General features: G+C 43.8%; 2 protein-coding genes across 2 annotated transcripts in view; one reads left to right on the forward strand and one right to left on the reverse strand.

Moving 5' to 3' along the window:
* The window catches only part of cdc73 (cell division cycle 73, Paf1/RNA polymerase II complex component, homolog (S. cerevisiae)), a 45,236-nt gene that overhangs the window by 20,560 nt on the left and 9,182 nt on the right, over positions 1-15,494 (reverse strand). Inside the window, exons 7-10 of the mRNA XM_030362584.1 lie at positions 11,101-11,314; positions 10,923-11,021; positions 6,450-6,528; positions 6,230-6,294 (exon numbers count right to left, since the gene is read on the reverse strand). Coding sequence (XP_030218444.1) covers positions 6,230-6,294; positions 6,450-6,528; positions 10,923-11,021; positions 11,101-11,314 — 457 coding nt within the window. The remainder of the gene's footprint in view (positions 1-6,229; positions 6,295-6,449; positions 6,529-10,922; positions 11,022-11,100; positions 11,315-15,494) is intronic.
* On the forward strand, positions 1,533-5,171 carry LOC115548165 (beta-1,3-galactosyltransferase 2-like). The gene is made up of 2 exons (XM_030362585.1): positions 1,533-2,542; positions 3,427-5,171. The coding sequence occupies exon 2, from the start codon at positions 3,615-3,617 to the stop codon at positions 4,860-4,862; it is 1,248 nt and encodes a 415-aa protein (XP_030218445.1). The 5' UTR covers positions 1,533-2,542; positions 3,427-3,614; the 3' UTR covers positions 4,863-5,171.

A 15,494-nucleotide genomic window follows, 5' to 3' on the forward strand; every position in this document is an offset into this window, starting at 1 on the left:
AGGCAGGAACCACTGCTGCTGAAACACATTTTTATCAACTCATCGTTTTATAAAGTGGTACAATTAGTAAATCAAATTTTATTTGATTAATGCAAAACAGCAATACGAGTCGACGCCAGTGGCTTTGGGATACTCAGTCTGAGTTCTACCTGGTTACATCAGAGCTTCATGCATACTAAAAGGTGTCCAAACTTTGCTACCTGTTCTGTTCATCTTTACTAAATAACAGGGTTTCCCGAAGCAAATTTGTGAGTTAAGGTGGAGGGGTTTTCCGGCCGGGATGGGGGGTTGCTGTCTGACCGCTGTCTGTTTGCGCAATAAGACCACAGACTCTGTACTACATTCAACAATTATTTGCACTAATATGAACACTAAATATTAAATAATAGTAACATAGAATTAATAAATCAGCACCTTTTCAAAATAGCAAGAACAAGAACAGTGAATTAATTTGTGCAATTTTAACGATACAAATATTTAGAAATAAATAAATTGCTAAACATTGTAAATTAACAACTAAACAACAGCCAAGTAGGTATGGCTTTTTGTGTCTTTTGGACTCACTTAAACATCGAAATGGCTGCTAAATAAGTTATAAATTTAATAAATGAATAGAAGAAAGAAAATTAAAAGCGATGATGGCTGGGGGTAAATGGCTTAAGTATCCTAACAGTTACAAACTATCAGAAACTAACAAATAATAATTCAGTCATACAGTCTTATGCATGCTCAAACATGCTTAGACTTTAATAAAAACATTCATATTTTGGTATTTAAAATTTGTAAGAAAAAACACGAAAATCCGAATACTGAAAAAAGATTGGCATACTTACCATACAAATGAATATCTACACATAAAATACTATCGGCATTATAAGAAAAATATGTCAACCCATTGAACATTTTGCAATGGTTGTAATGAAACAAAGGGCCCGATAAGCTGCAATGGCAGCTCTACCATTCAAGCCATTCAAAATAGGTTACTTTTGCTACATTTGGTTTCTGTTCAATGTTTCATTACATGAAGCACATCTGTAGCAAGGCTTTTGAAGTGTATAAAAGTTCGCTCCATTAATAACGCCTCTTGTGCTGAAGAAAATGACAGCAGCTTCCCCAGACCAACGTTCATTCTACGATTGAGCTTGGTCTGGCAATAGCAATGCTAAACCCCACCCACAGTTTGGTTGTCTGACCAAAATCAGAACCTTTCATTTCAACTTGAGGCTTGGTTTCGCAAGGAAGTGAAACCATGAAATAAATTGTAGGGACTTGACAACAGTGATGGGGAAAAGATTGTCCCATAGAAAATAAGTTAAATCAAGATTGATAATATCTTCGCGGCTGAAAGATATCCATCTAATATTATCTATAGATCAATAGAGATACACATCAAGATCTATTTATATGCAAGAATAAATAATGGTGCAAAGCTATTGTTAGGTAACAAAGAAAGTCCTTTGGAACGCCGTTAACCTCATGTGTGCGGCTGCACACATGCTTATGACTACTGCAGGATGGGCGTCAGTCAGGAGCGCCCCGCACCCCACAACCAACATCATCACACCCCGCCCTGACGACTGAACAGGGTGCCACGGCAACAGCGACAGGAAAAGGAAGAAAAGATTAAAAAGTAGCAGCGGTGGGGGGATGGAGCAACGAAGAGGGGGAGAGAGAGAGAGAGAACGAGGGAGAGCGAGGGGAGAGAGCACAAGAGGAGGAGGGGATTATTCACACGCAGCCTGGAGCAGCTCATCAGACCAAGCACACATAGCCCAGCCTCCTACTACTCCTTCTCCCTCGCTCGCTCACTCACTATAGTCAAACCCCTCTGTGTGTTTTTCCAGAACAGAAGCGTCATGGCACACGGGAGGTCGACGACGATGGAGATATAGAGGGAAGAGGGCATCACTCGGGGTGATGCAGCAGTAGAACTGGTAAGCTGAGACAGCGCTACAACTAGAATTACACAATCTGAGAGGAGGGCTAGCACAGAGCGGACGCCAAGCTGAAATCTAGAGTGGCCACGGACCCTCATCTCCATCCGTCTGCCTCGACAACACTTGAACAGGGACCGGGGGTGCCGTTTTTGCAGTAACCCCTCCCCCTCCTCAATCATGCAAGCGACCATCACAGGGCTTGCCAGGGTGACAACAGCAGCAGAACCACAGTTCTCGTAGCCACCTCCCCTTCACCACAGCCAAGGGGACAGCGCCACAGGCAGACGACCAGCGATGGAGGACTCCCAGGGCCCTGCCCGCAGACTTCCTCATGTGCAGAGCCGTTACGTGGACTGAATGGTGGCAGGGCTCCACCTACACCAGGACCCCCTTGCGGAATCAGAACATAACCCTCCATCTGAATGGCAGTTCAGTGACTGATGTGGTTAAAGAGCATGGACTACTTGAAACTCAATGACAGAAAAGAAGGCCAAATTAGCCGACCCTGAGCAGCCGTGTGACACAAGACGCCTTAAGGTCCGACGGGGACCAGCGTTTGGGACTGGGAATGGAATCCTTCAATGACAGGATTCTGCCATGACACGGTGAGGTTTCAGCTCATTACTTGAGTTGATTACTTGAGCACTACGGAATGGTTTAAGCCCATCTACCAGTAAAACAGTAACCCTAATGATGATATATTACGTGTGTGTGTGTGTGTGTGTGTGTGTGTGTGTGTGTGTGTGTGTGTGTGTGTGTGTGTGTGTGTGTGTGTGTATATATATATATTTTTTTTTTGATAAATCGAGCGAGAAACTTGTGCCAGATGAGATACAAATAAAAAACTTCCCCTAATTCGTTCCACTACTGGTAACTCATCCATGAGAGCTGGGCTTCAGGTTTTGTGAGCTCTTACAAACAGCTCTTTGTCTCGTGGGGCTCCTTTAAGAGGCTAGTGTGTGTCATTCGGTACAATGTGACAACACTCCTCACTCCGAGGGGTGAGTGGCCAACTAACGACAAAGCAAACGGATAGGCTGTCTTGATTACACACCAGCCGCCTCAGCATCTTGCAATAGTCAACGACATTTTAGCAAATGTTGTACTGTACAATATTTAAATCCTCTTTGCATTGAAAGGCAATCTTTCTGGTTGAATCAGGTCAGTGCAGATGAAGACAGTTAGACTAGATAATGTGAATATGACTGTTGCACAAGGGTGTGGCCATCTGTATTTACATCCTTCCTGAAGAAACCCACACACCATCTATTTGACTTTCTATTTTTAGTGAAACAAGTTTTTGGGCTCAGATAACATTCAGAACCCAAGCACTTGTTAAATGAATGAGCAACTAAAAATACAAAGCAACACAGAGAAAGTCCCAACAAACATAATACCTAAACTATAATGTGACAAGAACAACTCCAGTATTATTATTTTTAAGACACTCAATATACGTTTGGATTTACATACCCTATCCCTCTCCTAGATAACACTGCAACATGGCGGCGGGCCCAAACCTCGGAGCGGGATAGACTTCCATGGAAGCTGGACATAAACATGGGACCTAGAGATCCATGCCAAACCCATCATCTCCAGGCCTCAGGAGCAAACGACCACTGACTGGAGGAGTGTGGCCCCCACTGGATCCAACGGTCTCACCCCACCCAAGACAACATGCAGTGGAGGCGGCGTCACTGCTGCACTTACATGGCAGGTCTCTTGTATCTACTCTCCCTGCTAGGAGTGCTGGTCTTTCTGGTCCACCAGGACTGGCTGCCGGGGCTGACAGGCACCCCGTGGAGGACAGGCCATCCCATGGACTATGACAGTGGCGGGCTACACTCCACCAAGGCCAAAGGGAACCTCAGCTCCCGAAGCAGCCTGTGGAGATTCGTCATCGATCCACAGCCCAACTTCAACAACGTCAGCTCCCTCCAGGAGGATTCCAACGCCTCACCACAGGACAACCTGGTGCTCAACAGGACACTGAACGCTGAAAATGCCAGCCAGAGCGCAGAGGGAGGCGTGAGCGGCAGGCTCACCTCCGGGCCATACCCCTACATCATCAACGAGCCAGACAAATGCCCAGAGGGGGAAGCTCCACCTTTCCTGGTGTTGCTGATAGCCACAGAGGCTCGCCAGGTGGAGGCCAGGGATGCCATTCGACAGACGTGGGGTAACGAGAGTGTGACCCCCGGAATTGGAATCGCCCGCTTGTTCTTGCTGGGAGCCAACGAAGGGCAGCTGGGACACCTGCAGCAGAAGATGCTGGAAGCGGAAAGCCTTCGGCACCACGACATCATCCAGCAGGACTTCCTGGATGCATACAACAACCTGACGGTGAAGACTCTGATGGGGATGAACTGGGTGGCGCTGCACTGCCGGCGGGCCAGCTACGTCATGAAGACAGACAGTGACATGTTCGTCAACACAGAGTACCTCATCCACAAGCTGCTCAGGCCACTGCTCAAGAAGAGAGACTTCTTTACAGGCAACAACATGAGAGGCTTCGCGCCAAACAGAAACGAGAACAGCAAGTGGTACATGTCGCAGGAGTTGTACCCCAGCGACAAGTACCCCACCTTCTGCTCTGGGACGGGGTACGTGTTCTCTGGAGACTTGGCGGGCAAAGTGTACAGAGCCTCTCTGAGCATCCAGCACCTGCACCTGGAGGACGTGTATGTGGGGATCTGCTTGGCCAGGTTAGGGTTAGAGCCGGTGCCTCCGCCCAACGAGTTCCTGTTCAACCACTGGAGGGTGTCCTACTCTAGCTGCAAGTACAGCCACCTCATCACCTCGCATGGGTTCCATCCTAGCGAACTGATCAAGTACTGGAATCACCTGCAGATCAACAAGCACCATGCCTGCATCAACTCTTTAAAGGAGAAAATGGGAAGGCTGCACCAAGGCAGAGCCCAGTAACAACACACTCTGGTGGGGAGGGGACTTCACGTTGGTCCATACAGATGAAACACTTATTCGGATAAGGATTCCCATATATCCCAGTAAGCGAATGGAAACCTCAAAACAGATGGGGTTTTAAAGAAAGAAAGTGGAAGATGTTATGCTTTCAATGAATAAAATACAAAAAAATTTAAACCCTGATGTCCAAAAGCAGTTCAAGAAGAAACAAATGTGCCGTTTTGTTACAATGCAAGCTTTACGTCCATCATACCCCTGTGCTCTCATGGGCATGCTCAAGTAAATCAATAAATTCAAACATCCATATTATCAAGAATTAGTCGCTTCAGTCTTGAATGTCAGCTGGAAGAAATAACCACTAGTTAACCACTTACTCTTAAAGAATCAATGGCATGCTACTTTATTGATGCTTTTATATAGATATTAGTGGGCCCCAAACACAGCATTTGAAAACGTTCCCCAAATTCAGCCGTGGTGCAGAATTACAGCCACTACGAGCCATTCGCACATTGAGCTTTCCCCAAATGCGCCGTTTCGTTTTCTGTAGCTTTAATGCAAATGAAGAGGAGGCGGGTCAAGGAGGAGGGTGGGGGTGTGGCCCTGAGCAGCTTACAGCCACAGTACCATGCACTCTGTATACAGTGGATGTATCGCAATGGCGAGGCACACACAGCCTTAGCCATGTTCTGTAAATATTCCAGAACACACGCTCTATATCAAAATAATATCATATTATACATAGCTATCTATATGATATAATATATATTATCACGGCCAAAAGCCGTGAGCCTCCAGACGATATTATGAATCTCAAACGGCCGCGTCGGGTTCTCCGATGTCTCTGGTTCTTCCACGTCAATCCGGAGTAGAATGAACCACGACATGGAGGAGAAAGGGATTTCACCCGCTATTGTTGACCGCGGTTGTCTCACGCCGGAGCCTCGCTGCCGAGGGACCAACGCCTCGGCAGCGCTCAGCGCTTAGGCACCACCGCCTCCTGCAGCGCCGAGGCGGTGGTCCCTCGGCAGCGGCAAGCGGGGCTCAAGCGGGAGACATTCGCGGCCAAAAATCCTTTTCTCCTCCATGTCGTGGTTCATGTACTTCAGGGAGTCAAAGCCAAAGTGAGAACCAAGTGCCAAGCACTAACAATCGCAAGGTTAAACCATTCCCTGAATACAACAAATAACATAGGATAAGATGCTACACAACCAAGAACTATAACTAAGTACAACATACAATAAGTGCGCACAATAAGGTAGGCGATTCCATTTTAAGCATTGTTTCAACTAGTCAGCTTACCTTCCACATATTCAATGACGAAACACAGAAGGCATTAACAGCATTAAACCACAATTCTTGGGTCTTACCGTCACAGACTTCAGGGTCATGCCGTGGTAGGTTCCCATGGTGTCGATTTTGAAGCCCTCAGTTTCTAGAGAAATGAAAACGGGTAAACCAAAAGCCTTAGGCATCTTCAACGCAACCGGAACAAGTGATAAAGCAACATTGGACCGTTGTATTGATCCTACAGCACTTGAAGTTAGCATCAACAACGTGTGTGTTGGCACGGAGAACCAGCAGACTGACCTTCCTTCCCCTTGAAGCGCTCCTGGTCGTATCTGTTGTAGGCAGCAGGCACCGGCTGTTTGCTTCTGGCAGACGGGTCCTGAGAAGGAAAAGGAATGTACAACTATTCAAAACAAAACTCATTCAATACTCTCAATACTGTTGTACAGATCACATAGAGGCACACTCCTGTTGTTGTATTGACATAAACTAGCATCATGAATATTTATGCAACACTAGCGATACTGTACTTTAAGAAATGTTTCAGAAAGGGGCCAAAACCCACAATAACCCCAACATTACGATGTAGAACGCATGAAACAGTTGAGAATCCACATGTCACTGTTACAGAATCAGAAAACGTTATTGATCCCTTGGGGGGGAGATTGTTTCGTTCCAGATGCTCCGTACAAATATAAATTACAAGCATAGAAGATAAGATTATAAATAAAATAAAAGTAAGAATAAAGTAAGTAGTGGACATCTCTATGTGGGTTATATTCACAAATTTACAATACAATATTTACATTTTGTTTTATGTGCAAATAGTAGCGAAAATGAAGAGTTATGAATAATTAAATTATAGCTTATTTTAAAGTCAAGTCTGACTGGACAGATACAAAATACATCACATTAAAACGACACTCGTTGATAGATGGATAGATAGTTAGACAGATAGGCCTAGATAGCTAGATAAATATGTTCCATTATTTGCCTTGCGGAGCCAGCCAGTCCTGTGCACCTATGCAAATTAGCCATGTGCGCCAATGTCAATTTGTTTGACGAATGAGTGCAGATCATGATTTTTTACTATAGCACGCAACGTTTTCTTGTTCTCGGTTGTAATTACATTTTAGGATTTTTTTTATATATAATAATTAATTTAACACACACACACACACACACACACACACACACACACACACACACACACACACACACACACACACACACACACACACACACACACACACACCTGTCCTGCTTGCTGTCGAAGCACTTTATCCAACAAGCAAAACCGTCTCTGCAATATGGCCAAAGTGTATGGGAGTTCAGTCTTTGATATGGCTGTCTGTACTAAAAGCATACGGCTCGTTTAAATGCGGCAAAATTGAATTGTACGTCATGAGCGACAAAAGCGAAAAGAAATATTCCCAGCGATTTTTCATGAGCGACCACAGTGTCTTAGAAGCGCAATTCGCTTTTGGTGTGAACGCACAGTAAGGGGCCACTCACACTAGGGCCGCGGCCCCGTGCCCGAGCTCATTTGCATACTAAAGTCTAGAACGTTTGGCTAGTGTGACCACGCCATCCATATTCCAGCACGGAACAGCCCCTTGGCCACGGGACACTTGGGAGAGGTGTGCCGTGGCCAAAGTACAGAGGCTAATGAGATGACACGCGGATACGCAACGTAAGCTGGATGACGTAGTCCTTGCGCGACCCTTCTTTCTTTATAGGTCCATGCCCTTCTTCCCCGGAACAATCATTTTAAACAATGGCAGCAAGCGGTTCACGAGTGGGTTTACGTTGGTGCGATAGTGAAGTCGGGTGTTTACTTGAAATTTGGGCCGACGACAGCATTCACGTTGTTGTTCTCCATTGTTGTTATGGCGGCGAGGACGCTTGGTGATGACGTATTTATCGTATTACGACGTGATGACGTGTGATGTTGCTAGGTACGCGTCCTGCGTCCCTGACGCATTAAAATCTGAAAGGACGCACTAAACTCACTATCCATGCGTCCCGGGGACGCATCTCATTTTCCCCATGAAAAACGATACATTGTGAACAATAAACAACTCGTGTTTAATCACAGTAACTGGCCAAAGAAACCTTCTTGTGAGCAGACCGGACAAGCACTGTTTCAACCCTCTGCGCATCTACTCGGCGCAGACGTGATCCCCTGTACAAAGTATCGCGACATGCTAATTTAGCCGCTACCAAAACAACTAGCTCGTCACCGCTGATTTCATTTCAACAATTAAAAATACGAACTTCATAGTAAATAAACCCACGTTTCCACTGCTCGATGCTGTGCTCATTCGTGTCGATTATGTTGTAACGTTTAGGGGACGTGCTGTAATGAAATAAATGAAACATAATCCGGTGGTGGTGATGAAAACTACATTGAACGGCAGCCGTATTATACATTAATACATCCGTTTATTATAACCATATCATACCACCATCAAGGAGTTTAACACTATTAATTTAATTTAAGAAATAGAATAATAATAAAAAAGAAACACATTTTTTAAACTGGGGAGTCGGGACCCATTGAATTTCTCAGGGACCCACCCAACTCGCCACCTGTGGGTCCCGGGGACTCACTACATTGAAAACCTATCAACATCACTGGAGCAATCGTGCCCAGGCCACGGCCTTTGGGAGCAGTGTGACCATGGGCCAGCAGGGGGAGTGGGGAGGGGGGGGAATCGTGCCGAATCTTCCTGCTGCACGGAACAGGCAAACGGCCCTAGTGTGAGTGGCCCCTAATATTATCCATTTAACGCCATCAACTGATAGCAGGGGTGTAACGGTACACTGAATTCACGGTTCGGTTCATACCTCGGTTCAGACATCAAGGTTCGGTACGAGTTTGGTTCAATGAAGGGTAAAGAAAAAACAAAAATGCAGAATGCAATTTTTATTTATTTTTTTTATCTCAGGTTGTACCACCTAGTGTCATACAGTCTCTCCCCCGAGCTAGCTGCAACAGCCTGAACTGTGTAATCTAAGTTGCAAACAGTAAACAATAAGAACCCCACATCATCTCCAGACTGCATCCGTAACTTGTAAACAAAATAAGACAATCAGTTATAAAACTGAAATTTGAGCACGTGTTATTTATGTTTTTTTGCACCGGAGGGTGCGGGTCGATTCGGGGCAGCTTGGTGGAGTAGTGAAGGTGCGGCGCAGCTCAGTTAGGGCTCGCATTTCCACCGCCGACAGTACCCTTATGGCGCATTTCCACTTATGGGTGCGGATCGGTTCTCTACTTCACCACTACTTGGTGGAGTAGTGAAGGTGCGTTTCGGCGCAGCTCAGTTACGGCTTGCATTCCCACCACCGACAGTACCTTCCCGTCTTGTTCACACAACATGCGTCCGTCGACGGATGACCGAGTGCGTTTCTGACGCATAGGGGACTAGTCTTTGTAGACGCATACTGCAGCCAATCAAATCGGTTCCCGCTACAAAGCTGATGTGTGGATATAAATACAAAAGATGACAAACAGGTGACTAAAAACCATCCTATTATTCACGTTTCTATAAAAAAAAAAATTCGGCGAGATTTCTTCTGCTTCTTCCTGCTTGTTATTGCAAAATGGATTCAGGAAATGCGTGTATTTGCATGACCGCAATCTGATTGGCGAACGGATCCTCCGCTGCCGGAAAAGTTGAAAATTTCTCAGCTGTTTGAAGCAGGCCACGGAGCCGATTGGACGGACCCTCAATTAATTTCGCGAGCGCCCCATGCAAAGTCAATGAGATCCGTCGACGGACGGAGGTAGTGCGAACAAGCTGGTAGGGGGGGTTAAACAAGCTGGTAGGGGGCGATAGCTGCCGCGGATCGCGATAGCCGCGGCAGCTACGTTAGCATTGTGACCTCATAGCAGCCCGACACAGTGTAGCCTGCTAATAAATCCAAGGAAAAAGAAGAACACGCACACAATGAACAAAGATTAAAAAAATGTAGGACAACCAAGAAGGACGCAAACTTTTGTGCGTCAATTTTCTTCAATAAACAAACCTTTCGCCTTTGTCCAGAAATACCTTGCGGATAATGTGTTTGGTTATTTTCCCCCCGTCACACGGAAGTGCGATTCTGTTGACCAATCAACGAACGGATCGCGTAACTAACATTAGTTCGGCATTGCATCAATTAATTCGCACGCCAGTTTAATTTAATACCGTTTATTCTTAATTTACTAGCTCTCGTGTAAAGAATAATCACTGCGCCATTCGTTTCAATGGGAATCGCAACGATCTATACTTTCAACATAAAGTGTACATATTTATAATTTGAAATTGGTCCGAGTCTTTATACCACAGATATTATAGGGACTATAGCATATAACCGCGTTTTCTGATTACAGTTTAATGAAACAGTAAGCAGACAACATCCTAATTAACACTGCAACTGCAAATAAACCACACGGAGATAACCATGGCAACCGGTCAAACAAATTATCTTTTTGCGATCATTCTGCTCGCGCATCCGCCGTGTTGATAAACAAATAATCGCCCTATAGAACGAAGTTAAACCAAGGGAGCGCGACTTCGGTTCACTTAAAAAAAAAAAAAAAAGCATTCATTAATTAATAAAAAAACGATTAACGTGTTCACAGAAAAAAAAGGGGTTGTTTAACCGTTTACAATTTTTTGGAACCGTTCAGCCCCCTAATACCTATCATTTACGTTAATCAAACCCATGATGCCAACCATGGGTTTGTGAAGGTTTAAGGACCAAATGCTACGTAGTACATACCACTTGAGTTGCGTTTGGTGCAGGCCTCTGCTCTGGCGCACGGCCTTCCTCTCTGGCCTTTACCGACTGGAGGATGGCAAAGATGTTCTTTGAGAAGTTCTGCAAGTGAATCAGACAATCAGCTTTAGATACGCTTCCCGTTGGCAGAGGGTAGGTGATGAGGGAAGCTCCGGCTGACCTTTCCAGTGCTCTGGAGAATGGTGGTCCTGGTGCGCCAGACCCTCTCCCTGCTCACGATGTCCCTAGTGACGGCCCCCTCAGCGTCCACGAAGCTCCTCTGCTTCACGGTGACGTCGTCGTGGAGGTCCGTCTTGATGGTGGACCGCTTCTTGGCCATAATCTTTGCCTTGATGGCGGCAATCTTTTCAACTGACATGGCTTCCGACAAAGACCTGTCGCGCACGGAAAAGGGGGTCACGTCAACCCTCAACACTGAGGCCCATAGATGAACTAACGTCACTTAAATGGTTTGATGGCCAAAATAAATTTGGTTTAAAGCAGCGACAGCAGTGAAATTTATCGGAAATGCAGTTTCCCCTAAATCAATAATTTGTTATGGCCCAACACAACTCTTGCCCTCGTCTATACTCTCGCAACAAACAACTTGATTGATTTTATAATCCGAACGAGTCCTGCAGCCTTAGAAGTGACAGCCCATGCGGAGTATGGTTATAGGTTTACGCATAGGAGGCAAAAGGTTAAAGTTTCGGTATCATCCAAAGTTTACCATTTATGCAACTTAATGTTCCTAGAATGTCAATCAGAAAAAATAAGCATATTGAGTAACTGAACAGTACAAACATACAGACTAGGGATGGGCGTGAGGAATCGATTACTCGAGTACTCCTCGTTACAAATGAACTCGGTTGGTGAACAGGCAAACTCGAGTTTGCATATACACACACAAACAAAGTTTTCTGAAGCAAATGTATCAATTTTCTGTGCGGCGCCACTAAGGCATGCCGTGGGAACAAAGCAAATTAAATGCACGGCGCGTGCCGTGCCGTGTGCAGGCACGCCAGAATTCAAAAAGTTAAGAGATGGCGGTTAAAGCAAAGCACAGCGAAGAATTGAAATACTTTAAAGAAATAGGAGATCATAAGGTGAAATGTAAAATATGCCAAGCGAAATCGAGCTATCAGAGAAAGAACTATGCGGCAACATATGCTCCTGAAACACAACGGTGAGTTCGGGAAAGCAGACCCGCAGCAAGACGCAGCTGTAGTCCCGGCCGTGTAGAGAAGATCACAACGCTGAGTATTTCCATAGTCCATTTGCTGCCGTTTTATTTGCAGCTTTAAATTATTTGCAATGGTTAGGCTACTTGTTTCGTTGTTTTTTTTAAACCGTTACAGGCCTTGGTTCAACGTGATTTAAATTGTGAGACGCATATTTATTTTTGTAAGGAAAATGTGTTTTGAACGTTTGCAAAAATAAATAATGAATACTCTGATAACTCTGACTGTTTTGATGGAGAATAAGCATTACATGTTTGGTGGGTAATATTGCCGTTCATCATTAGGCCTATTCCTGCTGCAGATGCGTTGCATTCTAAAAATAGATTTGATTAAACGAGTACTCGATTGATCCTCAAGGAATTCCTTCGATCACTCGAGTTTGGAATTTACTACTCGTGCCCATCCCTAATACAGACTGTTTTATATTGTCAAGATAAAGAGTAACAAATAGCTCAAATAAAGTGAGGGGTTGAACCTAGGCATATTGGTGTGACGAGGTATACCAATGTAAGTACAGTAGCCCTGTGCACTGCCTAGCAGCACTCCCCCAACCCTATGCTATGAGCATAGGGTTGGATAGAGCATAGAGCCCAGCGTAGATAGTTATACCATTATGGAAAATGATGCATTATTAAAAAAAGATCTTTCTTGATTTATCTTCCATAATATAGTAGTGTCTAGTACAGCGGCGTTGCAAAAATAAATAAATGTTTCTGCCAAGTTCAAGGCACATTTGCACCATGATCTAGTCTCAGCAGATACCTTGACTGTTGGTTGTCATGTCATGCTTGGAAGCTCAATCCGTACATTGATCCCCAAAAAATCTCTCCAGAAATAACCATTTAAAGGTTTATTATTTAAAATGACCTAGCGTTGCTAGGTTTCCAACACACAGCACCGCTGCTACCAAAATCTAGGGGAAACACTGTATTTGGTCGAGTTGTGTACTTGCTAGAGCTGTCAGTTCAACGCGTTAACGGTGTTAACGCAAACCAAATTTAACAGCGTTAAATTTTTTATCGCGCGATTAACGCAATTATTTAATAAAAAAAAAACTTTTTTTTTTTTTTTTTCTTTGGCTCAAAACAAAGAAGCAGTAGCCTGACTGCTATGTTCAAATGACATTTGTTCAAAGCAGTCGTTTAATTGCACTATAGGCTCTTTTTTTGTATTGATCAGTGTATATGCCAACGTTGTTATCAATAAAAAATCATTTGCACAAGGCAAGCCGATGAACTTCACCATGTTGATAAGAGAATTAAACTGAGAAGAATTATGGGACAAAAAAAATCAAGGGATATTTAGCATAGAAAAAGAATTTGCGATTAATCACGATTAATTAGAGTTAACTATGACATTAATGCGATTAATCACGATTAAATAATTTAATCGCTTGACAGCTCTAGTACTTGCATAATTGTTTCCAAAATCCATAGTTTAACATCCATCCCAATTGGTCGATGGTCAATGCTGTATGCCCTTTATTGACCTAGCTTACTGTGATTTGATACTTTTATTTAGATTTTTGTATTTATCGGAGCGGCAACATCCTCGATCGATACTGTTTCTATTTCATTTGTTTTTAAAATAGGTAAGGACACACCTACTTATTAAGACTCGTAACTCAATCATTTTTAAACCGTTTACATTTGTTCAAACTATTTAACAAATCTAAACTTTATTCAGAATCACAGCTTTAGTTTCATACTGGCTTCGTTTTCAGTCTGCCTCATTGATTTACGTTGACGCTGGAGCGTGGGGACGTTCAGCAGTGTTGCCAGATTTGGCTACCTTTGGAGGACGTTCAGGCAGTGTTGCCAGAATGGGCTGTTTTTCCCGCTCTATTGGGATACTTTTAATGACGCACCGGCTCGCTATTCACACACACACACACACACACACACACACACACACACACACACACACACACACACACACACACACACACACACACACACACACACACACACACACACACACTTCTTCAGTTCAATTCATTTTACATTTCTGCCTTTTTAGCAATGCTTTGTGCATTTCATTCAGCTGTCACTTTATTCCAACCAACCATTTACATTTTCTTAAATGGTGTGCATGTTAGGGCTGTCAAAATTGCTCAAAAATGACATTCGAATGTTCGTTTGGAAAAAAATCACGAATTCGAACTATTCGAATATCTGGTTGCCTATTTTACGCAGTTGCCGTCAATATGTCAATAATGCGACAAAACCATGGTTCAAATTAGCGGGATATATATATATCCTATAAACAGCCCAGTAACGTGGAGGCCTAATCATGAAAAGCCACAACTTTGTATCGCTTGCATTTCACCACCACACCTGCAAGCGCGCAAACTATAGTAATCTGAAGAAGACGCCCGCTCCTGAATGTTACAAAGTATGCTAGTGGTAACGTTCCTTGCTTTGCTTACCAAGTTACCATTTATCGAGAAGGCCTATTAAAATCGATAAAGAAAAATATGCATGTCGCCTACGTCTTCCACCATGCCAGCGAAAGGGCCAGCACTACGCACCGTTCGGATTCATGAAAAAAAAGCTGTCTCGGACTTTGCCGAGAACATTGCGTTATAGCAGCTTTCACCAGCCAGACTACTAGCTCCCTGAGCTCTACTTCGGATGCTTATTGAATGGCATAGCCGAGCTGGAATACCTATATCCAAGTACGGAAACCCCGAGGGGATAAAATACATTCGCTCTTCACAATACTAGTCTGTTACACTTGTACCGCGGGAGTGTTTTTTCACATTCGAATATTATGAGGGACATCGCGAACAGACAGAGGCTCATTCACAAAGCAGATAGAGGCGCTTGTACCGCGGGAGTGTTTTTTCACATTCGAATATTAATTTTCACGTTCGAATTCGCGTTTTTGGATACATTTCGAACGAATATTCGAACTTCGAATATTCGTTGACAGCCCTAGTGCATGTATACATTGTTTACTCCATTTAGACTTTTGCTCAAATCCCTTCACTTGATTTAAGCCATTTAACGTTTCTTTATGTCTTAATCTATGTGGCTTTATTAAAAAAAAATAAACTTCACTTTTCACTACAGCACTCACCACATTTTCTGCAGGAAATGCATTTTCTAGTTATTATTATTATTATTATTATTATTATTATTATTCTTCTTCTTCTTCTTCTTCTTCTTCTTCAGGCATGAAAACGGGTCAGGGGTGAAAAAGGTGAGAAGGATATTATCCCTCTAGGGGTCTGGGGTATCCTCCCCCGGTATAAAATTTTGAATATTCCATAATTTTTCACACAATACATAACACAAACATTAAACACTTGTCAATACTCTCACTCTCGCTG

This window comes from Gadus morhua, chromosome 8 (assembly GCF_902167405.1).
Source record: "Gadus morhua chromosome 8, gadMor3.0, whole genome shotgun sequence".
NCBI lineage: Eukaryota > Metazoa > Chordata > Actinopteri > Gadiformes > Gadidae > Gadus > Gadus morhua.

Bases quoted from the DNA above. Each gene is read 5' to 3' on its own strand.
- LOC115548165 (XM_030362585.1), top strand. From the start codon at position 3,615: ATGCAGTGGAGGCGGCGTCACTGCTGCACTTACATGGCAGGTCTCTTG.